General features: G+C 40.7%; 1 protein-coding gene across 5 annotated transcripts; it reads right to left on the minus strand.

The window, feature by feature from the left end:
* Nucleotides 1-905: 905 nt before the first annotated feature.
* TCP11L2 (t-complex 11 like 2) lies at nucleotides 906-16,581 on the minus strand. Of its 5 annotated transcripts, none has more exons than XM_033058195.2 (11): nucleotides 16,236-16,581; nucleotides 13,411-13,534; nucleotides 11,257-11,432; nucleotides 9,899-10,034; nucleotides 9,571-9,691; nucleotides 8,641-8,861; nucleotides 7,661-7,797; nucleotides 6,477-6,664; nucleotides 4,925-5,106; nucleotides 4,051-4,223; nucleotides 906-3,485 (listed from the first exon to the last, which is right to left on the minus strand). In XM_033058195.2, exons 3-11 carry the CDS (start codon nucleotides 11,390-11,392, stop codon nucleotides 3,241-3,243), a joined length of 1,539 nt encoding a protein of 512 aa, XP_032914086.1. In that variant the 5' UTR covers nucleotides 11,393-11,432; nucleotides 13,411-13,534; nucleotides 16,236-16,581; the 3' UTR covers nucleotides 906-3,240. The 5 variants fall into 5 exon arrangements, with proteins under 5 accessions (XP_032914086.1, XP_032914087.1, XP_032914089.1 ...); XM_033058196.2 differs by having other exon boundaries at nucleotides 13,411-13,537; XM_033058198.2 differs by having other exon boundaries at nucleotides 9,899-10,031; nucleotides 16,236-16,580.
* Nucleotides 16,582-17,241: the final 660 nt, after the last annotated feature.

Below are 17,241 nucleotides of genomic sequence, written 5' to 3' on the forward strand. Positions count from 1 at the left end.
GGTCCCCCCTGAAACCCCAAGCCGGTCACCGCCCCCGCAGCCGGGGGGCATCAGGGTCAGGGAGCCTTTGGGCTTTAAACGGCTTCCATGCAGTTTTTAACATATAAAGCAATGCAGGGCATCAGCTTTTAGCTTTATTAATTATTATTATTGATATTATCATTGAATGCTGTAGTTGAATCACCTACAAATTTATTTTTTCTCCTTTACAAGGATTGGTGCTATAGAGACACCAAAATCGCAGTCAAATGGGGAGCTACTCATCTGCCCCAGTTCAAGATGAAACAAGAAGCACCAGTGAGCGCGGCAGGTTCCTGTGGCAGTTAACTTTTGAGATATATATGTAAATATAATAATCGGTAAGTTCTAAAAGCAGAGTGTGAAAACAGTACATGCACACGCCTGCTCCGCTCAGGTTCCACAGGAGTAACATTCACGGGGTTGGGTTTGGGCTCCACCCATCCTGGACACACTAAAGCCCCGCCCCTGAAGAGGAGTAACATTCCAGACTCCTTCCGTTTGGTTTCCTGCCTAAAGCGCACAGTTAGTGGAGAATTTGTTTAATACGTGGCAATCCGTGGTTTTTAATCCATGCAAGGCCTCTGTCGGACACAGGGGGAAGTTTGGAGCAGCTTCTCACAGAAGCCACCCCTGCAGTCTGATCCCCCTCCAACTCTGCCATGCAAACCCGATACATCCCTCCTCCAAGCAGTCAGATTTATGCAGGCCGACTATTTTGAACAGTACTTGTACAGTTGGGTTAAAGTCACTACTCTACGCTGGAGCTGCTTCTGAGAAGTAACAGAAAAATGGTCACGACAGAGTATTAGTGGAGTCATTTATCTTTGGCATTTAACAGTCCATTGCATTTAATAAAGTTTGTATAAATGACTTTTCACCACTGATGGTATCACAAACAAAATTTAATGCATACAAACCCTCAAAATACTTGTTTTTTAACAAAGCTGCTACAGAATAGTATCTTGTTTCACAAGGACAACTTCTGAGTAGAGCCAAGTGCATTTCAGCCACAGTAGCATAAACAGCATGCAACACATGACATTAAACAGATGCAATGTCCATGTTTGAAACATTAAATTGAAACACATTAAACAATCACTTAAAACACAGGCCATGCTATAAAATGCCCTTTGCAAGTCACCCTAATCACCACACCCCTCCCATAAATGCTATATTTTGAGTATTTACTGGTAAAAACTAGTATGACAGCTTTCCCAGCTCATTAAAGAGCTATAGTTTGACATTTATTTGTACAATAGAATATTACAAATGAAAGTTCATAATCATATTAGCAATCACCTTTAAGTGTTCATGAAATTCTCTTTCGGATGAAGCTCAAAATCATGTAGAAATTTCTAAAATTGTAGCAAATCACTAGGATTTATTCCCTCTACCTGCTTTTGAAATGTATTCTTCTCTTAATGATTTTGAAGTGCCTACCAAAATTTCATATTCGTCTGAGCAAGCCTGGCTTACCTAGTGGCACAGTTATAGTCTAAGAGTTCCTTTCTCTCAGGTTTTCCAAGAAACAGTTCCCTTTAAAATGTGTTCATATTTATTTTGTGCAATGTTTTTCAAGGGATAGAACAGAAGTGCACTAGAGAAATTTCTCTAAAAAGGCATTTCGAAGAAAGTTTTCCTTAACACGTACACGTGACCAAAGTCCTTGGCCACTGAAGAACAACTGAATAGAAGTAATTTCCTTTGCTATAAAGAGTACACATTCCTGTAAAAATGGACTACAAAACCACAGTGCTAATAATGCCCAGGTTTTTTTTACCTTTATGAAAGACACAGTAACATACATAAACAAGTTATGTGACACATTACACTTTTACAGGATATTTTTGTCTCTTCATAAAAATAGATTGTAATATAAAATATTAAAAATGACCTCTAACTTGTAGCACACTGAGGTTTTCTATATATGACATCTTGAAAGGAATATTATATGGTAATATATTAAAATATTATTTTCAAGTAAATTATTCAATTTAGTAGACAAGAACATGTCTATAATATGCATTCCAGCACTATCTAATCCCAGTAATCTGAAATACAAAAAATAAAGCCTTTGTAAACTTAAAGAAGTTCACTTCCACATTTCTCAATTTCAATTCTATTCGTTTTCTGTATGCAAGATTCCCAATGCCTTAAATGGGAACTAAGTATTGGGGCCCAGTCAAAGAAATTTGAGGAAAATGGGAGCATTTCTTACACACTCTGTAAAAAAGTGAATCTAACAATATTTTCAAAAATGACTAATTACATGAGTTCTTGCTTTCAGGCCTAAGAATATCTTGTGAAAAAACTTACATTCTGTTGGATAAGGGCATAAAAGGGGTAGTTCTTCTGTGGTACGCTGTAAGGTCGGTCCTAAGTGCTTTTGGGCATAAAGGTTAGAAAGACCCAACTTTAAAATACTTAATACCCATCCATTAAGATCAAAGACATACATGTACTAAAGATCTGTATGACCTCCACTGAATAAACACTATATACAGAAATTTACTCCACCCACCCAACCTCATGGGGTTTTTTTAGGTATTTATCACTAATCTTAATTAAAGTTGAGAAGTTCTGAATTATTCCTATTTGAAGTGGTGAATGCTGCTTCTGTAACTAATGCTATCCTGCAAACAGTTTGTAACACTGGCATTCCTTAATGTAACAGAGGCAAAATTCTGGGTCCAGTTAATTGCAGCAGTACCTGAATTTGGCCTAGTATGAACCTGGGTTTGGTTACTAAAGCACTTACACTCTACTTTCTTCTTCAAAGTACTTTCAGAAACATAATTGTTGTCTGAGATGTTACTCTACAAAAATACAATGTAAGCATAGTACATTTTATCTAGAGTTGTTTTGTCACTTCCTAATATGCATTGCTATATGTAAATATATTTGAGTTGAAAAATAAAATTGTTTTGATGGTGGCAAAACAGTAAATACATTGCCAGCTCTTTCCCACTGCAAGTCACAATAAATGCTTGCTATGGAAATTAATAATTCACTGGCTATTTTAAGTGACAATCCATTAAACAAATATTTTTCTATTAAAATATATGTATATGACCTTGACATTAATTTCTTTACAGTGAATTTAAGAAACTATCTGTATACATTCTACAAGACTTTTTCCCATCAACTGTCACTGGAGTGGCTGTTCTTAAAGATGTGACTTCCTCGCTGTCTTGGAAGAGTAAAAAAAGGATACATTTTTTAATTGCTAGATGTTTCTGCTTCTGTTTTCTCCATTGCTGCCTCAGGAAAAAGCAGTTTTCTAAGTATGTTTGCATAGAATGGTCCATACACTTTTTTATTGAAGTTTACAATGCTTGCATACTGAGATCCCAGCAACTCTATCTCTGTCTGAATCACAGAAAGGCCTCCTGGCACAGTAGGCATACACTTCTGAAAACTCGGGAGAGCGAGCAAGCTTCTCATGAAGAGCTGGATTCGTTTGTCTGAAATAGAATACAAAGTTGCTCAGAACAAATGCAAACCCAAGATGAAGCCACAGTCACTTGGTAAGCACACTGCACATTAGCACAGAAAAAAAATCCAACTATGTAAGCAACAACTCTTTCCCAAGATTGTGTTGGGGTGGGAAACAATACTGTAAGTTTCTTAAATTTGGTTACTGCAAGGTGAACACAGCATGAACCTATTGCAACAAGTCACATGGACTAATACGAAGTAAACTCAAAGGAAAACAAACTCACTAGGTTTAAACCCAGAATGGACAGAAAAAAGATTAAACACTATTTTTTCTAAATTCTTCTGCAAAATACTAGGTTGTCTAGGCTTGTCTCTACACGCACTTTTACAATTATTTCTATCTGTGACTAACCACACTCGGCAGCACACCAAGAACACCATCTCTAAGTAAACTACATTTCCTTAGTCTTAGTTGAGCCAGTACTTTACTGCAGTAAGGAAATGCTTTAATTAGACAGCTGATTAAGCTTGCTCAGAATAAGTTTATAAACAGACACATACAATATGACAAGTAGGTAGTATCTTACTAACCTATCAAGGAACAGACAGGATTATTCTTCTCAACAATATGAGCAATTTGACCCATTAAATTACTCTGCATTTCTTCACTAAGAATGGGAAGACCTCTTTCACTTAGAGACTTGTTCACTGTGCTGCAAATCTGGATGCCAATACCATTCAGAGCCTCCTTCAAGTCAAAATTTCTGGAAGAAACAGAAAAGCATTAAATTCTGCAGTTTCTGTAGCACAGTTTGTAAAGTGCCCTCACTTGTCTCCTTTCATTTTCAACCTGGTCTCTGCAATGAGAATTTTGAAAAGGTTTCATTTTTTGCTGCAGATTTATGTAAATTTACATATACAGGAAAATCTCTGTGTGGAAGATAAAATAAGAACCTAGTTGTGATTCAAATGGGAAAAGTAATTTCAAGTGTGCAGCAGTGACACCAATTCACTTTATCCTTGTGCCTAGGTGTTTTTCTGAGTCACGTGCATAGCATTTCATGAGAAAAAAAGAGTGGAAAAACTCTTTTAAAAGACAGTCACATACATCAGACTTGCTTGTAGTTCAAGCAGCCAAAGAAATAGGCAGTCAAGTAACTTGAACTATGTACAACAAGTTTGAAACAACTCCCAAGAGGATTTAGCGAATATATTGCCAGTCTCTCCAGTACCAAGAGTGTATGAATGAACTTTACTACTAGGTTCCAAAATCTGCACATTAACATCAAGACTAAGATTTCATTAAAATCTACCTTTGAAAACATGTCTAGCATATAGTGGCCTTGTGTCATAAAGGGAATATACAAATGAATAAAATTTGGCATCTTCCTATTGATAACTAGAATTGTTCCCAATTGTTTACTGTCAAAAAAAAGTTAAAAAGAGGAGTAAAAAAAGGCCTTACTTCTGGTTCATGCCTTCAAGAAGAGGAAGGGAGATCCTTTTCAGCTGGTCAGCAAAATCAGGCACATCTACAATTGCTGCACCCACCATATTATTCGTTATGAGAGAAACACAAGCTATGACTTTTAATTGATTGAGCTTTTCTCTTAACTCCTGAAGACGAACTTCATCTGTTATTAGAGTCTAGAATTAAAACAACGAAACTAGTTTAGGAATAAGGACAGAGAGAGAGGAGAAGGACAGATCTAGGATGTAGTCATGAAACACTACCATTTTTAATCACAAATACACAAACCCAGAGGAGACAGCAACTGAAATACCCTAAATATGTAGTGTAGCATGAAGTGACATTATGTACAAATACCAGAAGCAAACCTGTGGAGGAAAGAAAAGTAATGAGGAAACTGAGGATATTGCACTTTATTCCTTACCACTGCAGAGAAATCTGCAACCAACAATTCAGCCCATGACATGGAATGCTCAGAGGATCCAGAGGATATTGTAATGACCAAGTTACAGATGGAACAGTCTTCCAGACTTGGGTGTCTTTTGAAAAAAATGCCAAAATTTGTAACTGATGGATAATAATATACAACTGTGCTTGACAACCACCAATTCAGCCACCAGAGCAGGTTCTGCAAGTGTTACATAACCTGCTCCACACAAAAAGCCAGCTGGTCATACCAAGAACATAATTAATCCCACAGCAAGATGTAGCTGGAGTTAACTTTAGGTTACAAAGAGTTCATCCTGAGCAGCACAGGGGCATTAACATCCAATTGTAGTTGGTAGCAATTTCATGTGGCAAGCTAGATCCAGAGGACATCTGTATGTAGTTCTCATTCAAAACTCTTCATAGAGAGGTAAAAAGGTGGTTTCCCTTCTGTCCACTGAAACACCAAGAGCACTGAGAACACCAAGAGCATCCCCACGTATTTAACAAATTCTCTGCCGGGCCACCTTACATGTAGCCAAGGCCCTCCCTGGAGATGCAAATTTTAGCCCTGACTGATGGCAAGTTTCACATCAGCTTTATGGAAAGCGGCAGAGGTCTGTAATCAGGAATTAAAAGGAAAAACTGAACACAGAGTCTTGAAGCAATAGTTGACAGGCACTGAGAAAAGGTAAATATCTACTTTAGAGGCCTCAAGTTTTTACTGATTCTGTTCCAAAGAGTGATTCCACCAATTCCTGCTGCTGTTAGGAAAACAGGGTGCTACAGTCAGTTATTTTAAAGATAGAGAAAGCCAAGTACTGTTAGTACAAGGCCTGGCCTTTTACCACAGCCAAGACTGCTCTTAGGGTGGAGCTGGTGAGCTATCATTGGAAAGAGGGAGAACAACCTTTACCTTGTTCTTTTCTGGTTGCTGACTTGCCCATCTTGAATTTCAGAAACTGGACTAGAATACAATCTCCAAATTTCAAATTTACTGCGCAGAAATTTAAGGAACGCAAGAGAATATTCACTTACTGTCATCGGTAGCAGGATTATTATATCACACCAATGATTTCATATAGCTGCTAACGTGAAGACACCAAAATACATTTCTTACCTCTGGAATTGTTTTGCAATAATCCCACTGTAACAGTTTCAAGTAGCCATTGTTTAGCACCAGTGTAGGACTAATAATTGGTTTTGAACTACTATCAGCACCAGGGGATGATGAAGACTCGTCAGAAATAGATGACAATTCATCTTCTATTGATTCTTTTATCCATTCTGTTGTGAGATTCAGGGCACCTAAGCATTGCAAATAGCACAGATTTATTGCATGCCTTCATCAACATAAGCACTACCTTGAGAAAAAAAGTTGCATACAGGGAATTCAGCTTTTGAAGACTTGAACATAGTGGACAGCATAGTCTTCACACATAGTAATTCTCTCACTTTCTTATACTGATCATCTTCCAGTAGTCATCTTTAAATTCTACCCGATTTGTACAAATCCAGCCACAAATTGTTAAGACTTCAGATTTTTTAGGTAACAGAAGTCTCAAAGTTTGAGTTCCCAAAGGACTGTTTTCCCTTTTTGGAGAGGCCACTTACCAGAGTGTAAGACCAAAAAGTAGAGGTGAAGGAAGATTTAAACATTTGATTTGCTGTGGTAGAGTTTTTCTCAGGCTCATATATGAACACTGCAGGCCCTATCACTGCAGGCTCAGGGCTCCCATTTTAGAAGCCCCTGCTCCAGATGTTAGCAAGATTACTTACTCTTCTTGGAGGATATATTTCTGCATACTGTTGAATCAAATTACACAAAATGTGTAATAGTGGATCAAGTTGACTTGGCATCATCTAAGAAATTTTGTTCAGAGCCTGCCTTTTGTTTACTAGAAATTCATCTTACCCCTTCCAACTTTCAGGCACTGGTTTCACATGTTTACTCTGTACTAACAACAGAGCTGTTGCACACAAAAGAGGAAAGTCTCATTTTACCTAGGGCTTCTGCATCTAGACAGCAAGAGTCACTCACCACTTGTTTGTTTTTCAGACACCAACCAATTTGGCAAATATAAGTTTGTCTAAAAGTGCCCCAGATTACAGACAGACAAACTTGACAGCAAGTTCAGCAATCATCCAGTGACAGCTTGCTTGCCAAAAAATTTTCCCACTACTTAGATACAGACAAGAAATTGAAGTTTTCCTCTAAGTTAACTGCAACTTAGAGTTTTCACAGCATGTATTTAAATAGTTTTTTCAAAGAAAAGTTTAATTTAAATAGAGCATGGTACATACTTGGTGTTTCTTCAAGAATTTCCTGGAATTTTGTTCTTTCATAGTCCACCAAATTATGCCACAGGTACGGTCTAAGGCTTTTAATTGTGTAATTTGCCATATCCACTTTCATCAGATCCAAAACACGGAATATTTGTCTGAAAAGAGGAATTTAAAATTGCACAGTTTAATTTAGTCTATTGATTTTCACCAGCACCCACAAAGCACATGTACATTATCCCTTTAATTTCAATTCTGGGAGAAGTGAACTCTTTCATTGGGATTTCAGAGTAACATATGTTATCTATCATCTGGAATTCTTGAAGGAGTAGTACATGTAAAGCTTGGTCTAAGTTAGAAGGACCAGGACTAATGTAGCATCACTAAATGCTACAGCCCTGTAACTAAATTTTTGAAAAACTACATGAATTGGTGTATTTCAACCTAAATTAAGAGACTTTAACTTTTTGGTCACTGATTGTATTAAGAAAAATGATCCTTCTGATACCTATATATACACAGTAGAACAATTACCATTTACTCTTAGTATTTCAGTGTACCTAAGGAGCACTGTTTTCAGCCCTGTTATGCAAATGTTTTACTCAAGTTAAAGATCTTAACTAAAGAGCTTTAAATCCAAGGTTTGGCCTTCCAGAAGAAGCATGCAATTAACACTTCAATAAGAAACAAGTGTGCTGCTTACATTTTGTAAGAAAGAATAAGACAGAAAAAAAGTTTCTGAAACAGAGATTATTTCAAGAGTTGTTAACTCAGATATTCATCTAGGTGTCCTACCCATTTCATTACAGAGTAAGATACACAACCTCTGTGTGTCAGAGCTCTTCCCCTTTAATGCTTCAGGAAGTTTTCCTACAGCTTGAGAACAGGTGTTATGCAAACTGACACAATTTTAGACTTCCTTTACCCAGCCCCCCCACCTTGCACTGTTTACTACCCTTTCACAGAGTTTTTTCCTCCAAAAACTACACTCAAATACCAACCTCAATAACTCTACAATATTGTCAGTTGCTTTTAACTGTTTTATGTCGTTGTCTCTTATCGGAGCACATAACTTTCCCATAGTGTTGATGATATAGTTAGCTAGCCCAGGAATATCAACAGCATTGTGTTCTGCCTGCTGTCTTATAAGATCCGTATCTAGAACTTCACAAATTTGATTGTGAATCCTGTTTGCTCCAGGAGTCAGGAAGGAAAGAAGAATCTAGATTAGAGGGGGACAAAAAAGGAAAAGCTTATCAATAAAAGCCAAACCACTTAGTAAACACACTTGAGTGAAATTTTAATATTCATGTCAGGTGTATATAGCTGAGAGATTATAACCAGACATTTTAAGACAGAACATTATCCAAGGCAGTGGGGAAAAAAGGATTGTTTGGGGAAAAAAAAACCCACCAGTACAGTTCTGCAAAAATGCTCAAAGCCAATACAACAAAAAGCAAGTCAACAACTAGACTAGTTCAAAAGCTGGGAGGTTACCCTGTAAAACAAATATTTACTAAATTTTAAAATTCTGTAAGACTTAGTATTGTGCCAGGATTGAAGGTCTGTATGCTCACCTGTGTGATAATCAAACAATGAAGTCTAAGTGGGCAGGTGCAGTCATGTTTATACTATTGTTCATGCCCTAACTCACAGTATGGTTCTGGAACAGCCTAGTAGAAGCTTTGGGAAAAGACATGACTCTCAACTGATCACTGTGCAGTGAAAGTGGTGTCTGTTTGTGGCCAGACTCCTGGTTAATATAAATATACTACAAATAGACATTATTTTCAGTTCTGAATAATCAATGGCTTCATATTATAAAAGGAAGAACTAGAAGGTGTCAGCTCAACTAAGCTAAGCAGAGCCTTCAGTGAACTAAGGGACTCCTAGAGTTAAGCTGACAAAAGAATACAGAGAAGGAATATTACCTCCTTAATTTCCTCAAAGAGCTTGATAGCATGTTCATATTCTGGAGGATCTTCATTCAGTTCTGATTCCAAATGATCCCAAAATGCCTTATGTACAATTTGTTTCACTGTGCCTGCAAAGCTGTGGAGTAAATCAATTAGGTACGGAGAAGACTCCCAATTAGCTTTCATCCTTGCAACTGTTTTAGATGAGACACACCTCCCCCAATATTATGCCCTGCAACCACATCTTTCTTGGGCGGTGAATCATCAGCTCCCAAAACTGGTCCATTCATTGCTCCTCTCTTTCCAACACCAGCACTGCTCTTTGCAAAATTCAGGCTCTTACCTGTTTTGTGGGTAGTCTTCATGTTTTATGCAAAAATTTGCATTTACAGCAATTTCATGAGCTAGAGTCCAGTTTGACAGATTTCTTGTAGCTGCCATCAGTTCATCAAATGTGATGACCTTGGGAGGGCTTGCTGCTGGAACAAACAAGATCAATTCAAGCCAAATATCTACAGCTGATAAGAGCAATTGAATACACTAAAACCTAGAAATTTTACTGCTTGCTGACTGGACTCCAGTACACTGGAAGAAGCAACCCAAGATTACCCAGTCTTTATATCTCTGCAAAACACTAACTCAGGAAACTCCCAGCTTATCAGGGGTGTGTGTGTTTGCGGGGAAATACCACACAAGCCTCAAAACATTCTGAGGACCACTGTCATTTTTCTGCATCTGAACTAAGACATCTTTTTTTTTTCTCCTTTAAAATGGGATCTTGCATTCCACAGATTTGCTACCAATTGTTCTGTCATAGCCACCCCACCAAAAGCATGGGCAGTAAGAGATACCAGATGTCCACTGTAATTCCAAGCACGTGATGGATGTACTGCCTGTTGAAAACGTTCTGAAATTACTGACTTGCCTATCCCCCCACTTAAGATCACCAGATCTTTCATCTGCTGTGGAATGTAACTTATACTCATTTATTTAGGAGTTAGTAGCAATGACAAACAAACTCTACATTGGAAAACAAGAGCAAATACCCAAAGCTTCTAAATCCTCAAATTCTAATTTGGAAGACTGGTAACAAAGAAAGACAGAGCCAGCCACCAACTGCAGCTCCACTAACAAGCCTGTTCTAATGTAAGACTTCATTTAAATAGATGTAAGAAGTAAGCAAATTTGGTCTGCAAATGCTTACAGACACACACAAACCACATCTTAATCCTCCTTGTGCAAATGCGTGTTTTCTGTTTGATTCTAATAAATATTAAAAAAAAAATGTGAATTTAAGATTAATTACATGTAATCTGATATACTATTGGGAATCTCTGAGTTACAGAATTAATTTTTAAGTGCAGGGATCAAACAGAAGAAACCCACCCTCTGCACAAAGGCATATCTGGTTGAGTAGGAGGCTGCTACCAATGTCAGGGTTAGGAAGACCATTGTGACACGCTTTTTCTTACACTTTCTGAAGGGAAGGAGTGCACAGGGAGACCCCCATGGATACAGCTGCTGCTGGTGTTCCACACACAGGAGATGCACTGCTTCACAGCAGAGAAAAAGTCATGCCTCTCTCTTTATACTCTTAAACAGATTCAGAATCCCAGGTTCTACCCACAACAGCAAAGAGAAACAAGGTAAGTTAGCCTTATTGCTCCATGCACAATGCAGGTAAGGCTGACATAGGCTTACACGCTGGGGAGCTGGGCTTGCTTGAAGAATCACTGTTAAAGCTCTGCCTGGAATATTCCGAGTCACTGGAAGAAGCTGTACTTTCCGAGAGGCGCGAAGAATCCGAGTCACTGTTTTGGTCTTCACTGAGAGGCATTCTGATTCCCTTTACACCTTGTTTACACAGTAAACAAGACCTGGAAGGACAAACACAATTCCCATAAAACCAGCATTTACTTTTGTTTGTTTCGCAAAAGTCAGCTACTGATTATTATATTGTGAATGAAGACCAAGATTTGCCTTTCCTAAACAGAAAAAGCAAAGGAAAGGATCTGACTTGACATACAGAATCATATAATTATCAACTATAACTTTTCTGTAAGAAAGCTTTGCACCTTCAGCTATTTCATACCTTGATGGTTATGTTAGAAAAATAGAGTCCCATAATTTTTTATATTTTGAAAATGAAAGACAACCCACAGGAACCCCGAAGCTGCTTGTTGCAAGAATTTTGGTATTTTTCAGTGTCCATAAAGGCATCTCACGATGTTACCATCCCCCACCTGACTTCATGAAGAAGTGGTGTTTAGCAACGAATTTCCTTCCACAAACAGACTGCACCAAGTGTAACAACTGCAAAGCAAACACAGAAGTTGCAGGGGGAGAACAGGCAAGTAATTCAGAATATTACATTTCTGACTGGGTGTAGCTGAAAGTCTGGCCTGCTGCTTTAGGTGGGTCTGTGCTCAGAATCAGATCAATAATGGCACAGACCCAAAAATCACTCCTCCTAGGGGTGAAAGTGGATAGGTTTTCTAGTTTAAGTGAAATGGCAACTCTGAGTCTCTAATATTCTATTTAGCACAGACAACAACTTCCACTGAGAAGTGTAGTGCTTCACAGTGTTTCTGTCTAAGTGAAGAAACTGTCTCCCAGGCAGGTAATCTGCAATTGCAGATGTGGACAGCTGCACAGTGTGATACAGATGATTAACAACTGCATGACAGGAAGTGAAAAATATGTTCATAATAATATTAAAATGAGAAGCTGGACATCAGCTGTAATTACTACCAAAGGAATTTGGCTCAGATACCAAAAGTAGCTATCCATCTGTGATTATGGCCATGAAGCATTCTGTAGTGGACTTTATGAAGAGACATAGCCAGCAATGATCTCCATCAGCAAATTTAACTAATATATAACTTCATTTATTCTTAAACCACATCAGTATGCAGGGAACATCACACTTTGCAACTGCTGAACTTGGAAAAAAAAAACACTTTTGGCAATAAAAGGATGATCTTTTCTGTACTTAATTGAATCAACACATTGTGGGGTCCTGGGATAGACAAAAGGTAGTGAAAAGGAAGATTTCTTTATGCTGGCACCTAGTTACAGCTTAAAGCGTTTGATTTTTTGGACAGCAACTCATCCTGAATAGGCCTTTATAACTTGATGAGCTACAACACTGAAGAGCACTCCCTTGTTAATTGAGATGATTAATATTTCTTAAGTGTATGTTTACTCTTCCTCCTCTCCCAAGAGGGAAGAGAATGCACTTGAACACCTTATTTATGCCATACTTTATCTGGGTTTTTTTGTGAAAAGAATTGGCAACATTAGCAAGAACACAGCCAACAGTTTATCACTGTACTGGAGGAGCCAGTAAGAGACACTTGACAAGAACACAGAGGTCATACATACACAACTTGCAGCATTACCTGTGATCCATAGGATCATAACTCTTATTAGAACAGCAATTTTATAATTTCTAACAAGCAAATATTTAAAACACTATTGGGTAAACAAGAGAGTCGAAAAAGAACCTAAAAAACCCAAAATCCAGACATATTTTGGCTCGGAAGTTGTATTTAAGTTACAATTAGAAATGGGTCACTGGTTAAGACTAGAGAAGAAACAAACTATTTCTTCAATTAAAATCTGTGTTACTGATCTCAAAGTTAGTGCTGACCAAAAGCTATTTGTGACAAACTAGCCTATAGAACATACTTGAGGTTCTTCATGTTGAACTGCTCACTTAAACACAGTAACACTGTACAGAGTCTGCAAAGTTTTTATTACCCTCCAACTAATATTTTTGATCAATATAAGAACACTGTATTTCCAGCCTTTAATCTTGTATAACACTTCTTTACTTCCACACAAATGACTAACCTCCAAGAGATTAATGTTGAAGCACGTGGTCCATCAAAAGGTTTGATTAATGTTGTTTGCAGCGGTAGTGGCCCAAAGCCTTTGCAAATCACTTGCAGAGTACGAGCACTTCACAGTCTGTCTACTGCTTCAGTTCAGGGGTAAAGAACATGGAAGAAGGTAAATGACCATTAAAACCCAAAATACTCTCACACAACTTACACATTATCATTTCATGAACTTCCTCTTACCTCTAGGTATGACAATGTTAATAAATATTTGGCTTTGCAAGTGAAAGAAGCACTAGACCATTAATGAAGGCGAGTTAGCACTGCCATTTTCCACCCCATCTTGATTTCCAAGAAGATCAAGTGGTTAAGGTAAAATTAGAAGACTATATACATCAAGTCCTTAAGTACTAGTCCCAGCAAAGGATCTTCTGGCAACAAATAGCTGCATTTCAAAGAGGCACATTTTGATGTATCAAGACCATACCTACTCCTACAATATATGCACACATACAGACAGCAGAGCTGTCAGTAGAGTGCTTCAGAAGGCTTAATTTAAGTAAGAAGTTTCAACACTGCAGCAGGAGATGACTCACAAAAAAACACTGCAATCTTTTGCCTCACTAAATACATTTCCTAGAAGAATGCTTCAAACACAGTGGGAAGCAAGAACGGGTATACTCTGCAGATTTGGAACATTATTGCTAAATTTTAAGTTTAAAAGATAAACACATACATGAACATGTAAGCAGAATCTACAGGGGCCATCTAAACACTTGGGCAAAAATACAGTCATTAAGAATATGAAAGGTAAATGCAAACCAAAAAAGACATTCCTAATTAGTTACAACAATAGACAACTGAGTCACTTAATCTTTGCTTTATAACATACACTGGAAGAACTGATTTTCCTTTTTTTTACCTACATTTTTGTAGACAGCACAGAAGTGCTCATTAATAACAAATGGCCAAGTTAATTTAGAACTTTAAGTTTAAATTAGTATAATAGTCACATAAAAATATTTCAAAAAGCCCTTCAGCCTTGCAAGGTCTCTAACTCACCATCTTGGATAAACAATACCATCTTGTTATTCTTTATTTGCTCATTAATTATTATATATTAGGCCACCCTTAATACACATATATTAATATCGCACCTGTTCTGTTAAAGGGTCAGCCTGAGGTCACAACCTGCTTTACTCTGCTGCATTAAAGACTACCCACATTTACATATTTGTATTAGGTTAGACACTGTCACAGTGGGCTTCATTACATCATTTGCTTTCTTTCAATCAGTACTACCCTGTAGGGCTTTTTAAGGATAAACTCTTTGGGAGACCAAGTTAAAAGTATCTTCTACATGTATCAACTATTAGATTCCAGCTAATTTAACAATGAAGAAATAAATTCTCACATTTCTGCTATTTAGACAAGTGGGAATTATTCTTTTCAGTAAAAAGAAAATGAATACAAAACTACAGATGATTAAAGGCATCTTGCTCTTAACTGCATCACCCAACTTGAGTCTTCATTAAGAACTTGATCAAAACTGCAAGATCAGATTCGTTTTAGAAGGCACAAACACACATTTTATTCCCGAAGGTTTGCTTTTTAAGTTATTTTACGAAGCACAGGAAGGAAGACAGTTTCACAATTTGTTGGGTTATTTCCTCGGATACCATCTTCAAGGTAAAGTTTCCCACAGTCCTGCTTTGTTCAAAGGAAGTGTGCACGGACACAGAGACTTATGAGTGCTCGGTCCAGTTTTACCACTATGAAGGTCTTAACTTTGTTTATTCTGCTGGGTTCACATTCTTACTATCTTCAAACTGGCACCGACTGAATCTCATTTGGTCTCGAGTTTCCCTTTCACCGACTCCACCTCTGTCAGCACTCACGACACGAGAACAGAAAAGAGCCTTTGTTAAGAGTTACTTGCATCTCCTCCCGCCTCATTTTTCACAGCTTACAGTCGACATTTCTCCCCTTTAGCTTTGTAGTTCCACAGCTCTTTCCCTTGAAGAGACACTTCTCTTCGTGAAGCCTTAAAAAGCTGTATCGGCGAGAGTGAGATAAGGCCGAGTGTCCCGAGCGCTGCCCGTGGGAGCGACCTCCGCCCGGACAGGTCAGTGATGGGACGCGGGGCCGCGGCCCCCAGGGCAGCCCGGGGCGCCCTACCCGCTCCCCTCCCCCGCGGGGGGAGCGACACCGACGAGAGCCGCCGGCTCCTCCTCTTCCTCCATCTGTTTCGCTGCCTGTCTCCTCCCCCGGCCCCATGTTTTTAACAGTTAGCAAAGGCAGGAGTTTGGCACTCGCCGACCAAAACAAACAGCGTTTCCAAGGACGTGCCCGGGGGGAGGGAATCCGGGGGAGAAGTGAGGAGGGAACGCTCCCTGTCAGCCTCAGAGAAGGGGAGCCCAGGCAGCCGCCCCTAAGCGCCCCGGCCCCCATGCCCCGGCAGGTCTCGAGGAGCCCCTGCCCTGCTGACCGGGGCTGCAGGGGGGACCCTGCGCCTGCGGCCGTCGCGGCGGATGGGCCCGGCACACACTAAGGGATGGCGGAAGCCCAGGAGACCCGGGGCAAAGGGAGAACTTCGGACCCAGCGCAGGAACTGAGAAACCCACCTGCTGCAGCGGGAGCCCCACTGGGGCAGCAGAGCGACGGGCCAGTCCACCACCTCCCTGCCACCCACACCGCACAGGAGGGTGGCAGCCCCCGAGCCAGCGCTGACCCGGACTCACCCCGCGGCTCATCGCCCAGCGTGCCCGAACACCCCACTGCGTGTCAGCTCCGCCGGCCGGCGCAGCCCTGCCCCGCTGTCCCCAGCCGGCCACTCACCGCTGCCCCTCGCCGTCCTGCGCGGCGCTCGCCGGGGCTCCACACAGCCCCCGTCAGATTTAAAGACCCAGCCTGGACTATTAGTGTCTTCCTCGGGCAAGTCCATCTCTGACGGTGGAAGGGGGGAGGTATGTCATCTTTTCCTGCCTGCCAGCGGCGAATTATCGGAGGTACTTGGGCCAGCCTCCGCTTATGCCCGTAGAAACCGCTCGCATCTCCTCGTTCTGCCCGCGATCTGGCAGTAAGCGTGGAGAAATATGAGGCGACACGGGAAGATGCTGTGACGGACTCCCCCGCGCTGGTAATGGGCCGTGCCGGTGTGCGGGGGGTAGGCCGGGGACGGGCCGGGCGGTGTTTACGGAAGGGCCCCGTTCGTCCGAGCTGGCACCGCCCCCGCCCCGTCCCGCCCCCGGGCCGCCTCAGGGACGGGAGCACCGACCCGCAGAGCCCGGTCGTGGGGGCAAAGGGGTGTGCTCTGCCGGAGACGGCGCAGCGGCTCAGGCTCTGGGTGGTCGCCTTTGTGCACTGCGTTGCAAAGGGAGCTTTAGCTATGTTCCTGCCCTGGCTTCCCTACTCTGTCGATGAGCAGTGATGGGCACTGAGGCGCCCCACCACCCGCCATCTTGGTCCCCCACTGCCACCGCCGCTTCAGGGCAGCCGCTCGGCACCGTGCTGAGTTTAGTTTTAGTCACCCGTCTCGCTCATGGCTGTGGTGTCCGGAGCCTGCTGAGTGCCCACTGAGGAACGCAGCATGGGGCAGTGCAGCACTATCATTATAAATGCTTTGCTTATTGCTGTATTGACCTCATGCACAGGCATCTTCACGCACCCACTGGGCGAGCAATACCTGTCAGGGTCATCACCTGTTCCTGTCACAGGAGCTACGTGCCACCACTGCCTCACCCACCAGGAAACACGGAGGGCAAAACACCGGCAGGCATCTCTGAGGCAAGAGCTCACTAACGCCATCCTTGCCCGTCATGAAGACAGAGCTCCCCTTCCTGCA

The sequence above is a fragment of the Catharus ustulatus genome, chromosome 4, assembly GCF_009819885.2.
Source record: "Catharus ustulatus isolate bCatUst1 chromosome 4, bCatUst1.pri.v2, whole genome shotgun sequence".
Taxonomy (NCBI): domain Eukaryota; kingdom Metazoa; phylum Chordata; class Aves; order Passeriformes; family Turdidae; genus Catharus; species Catharus ustulatus.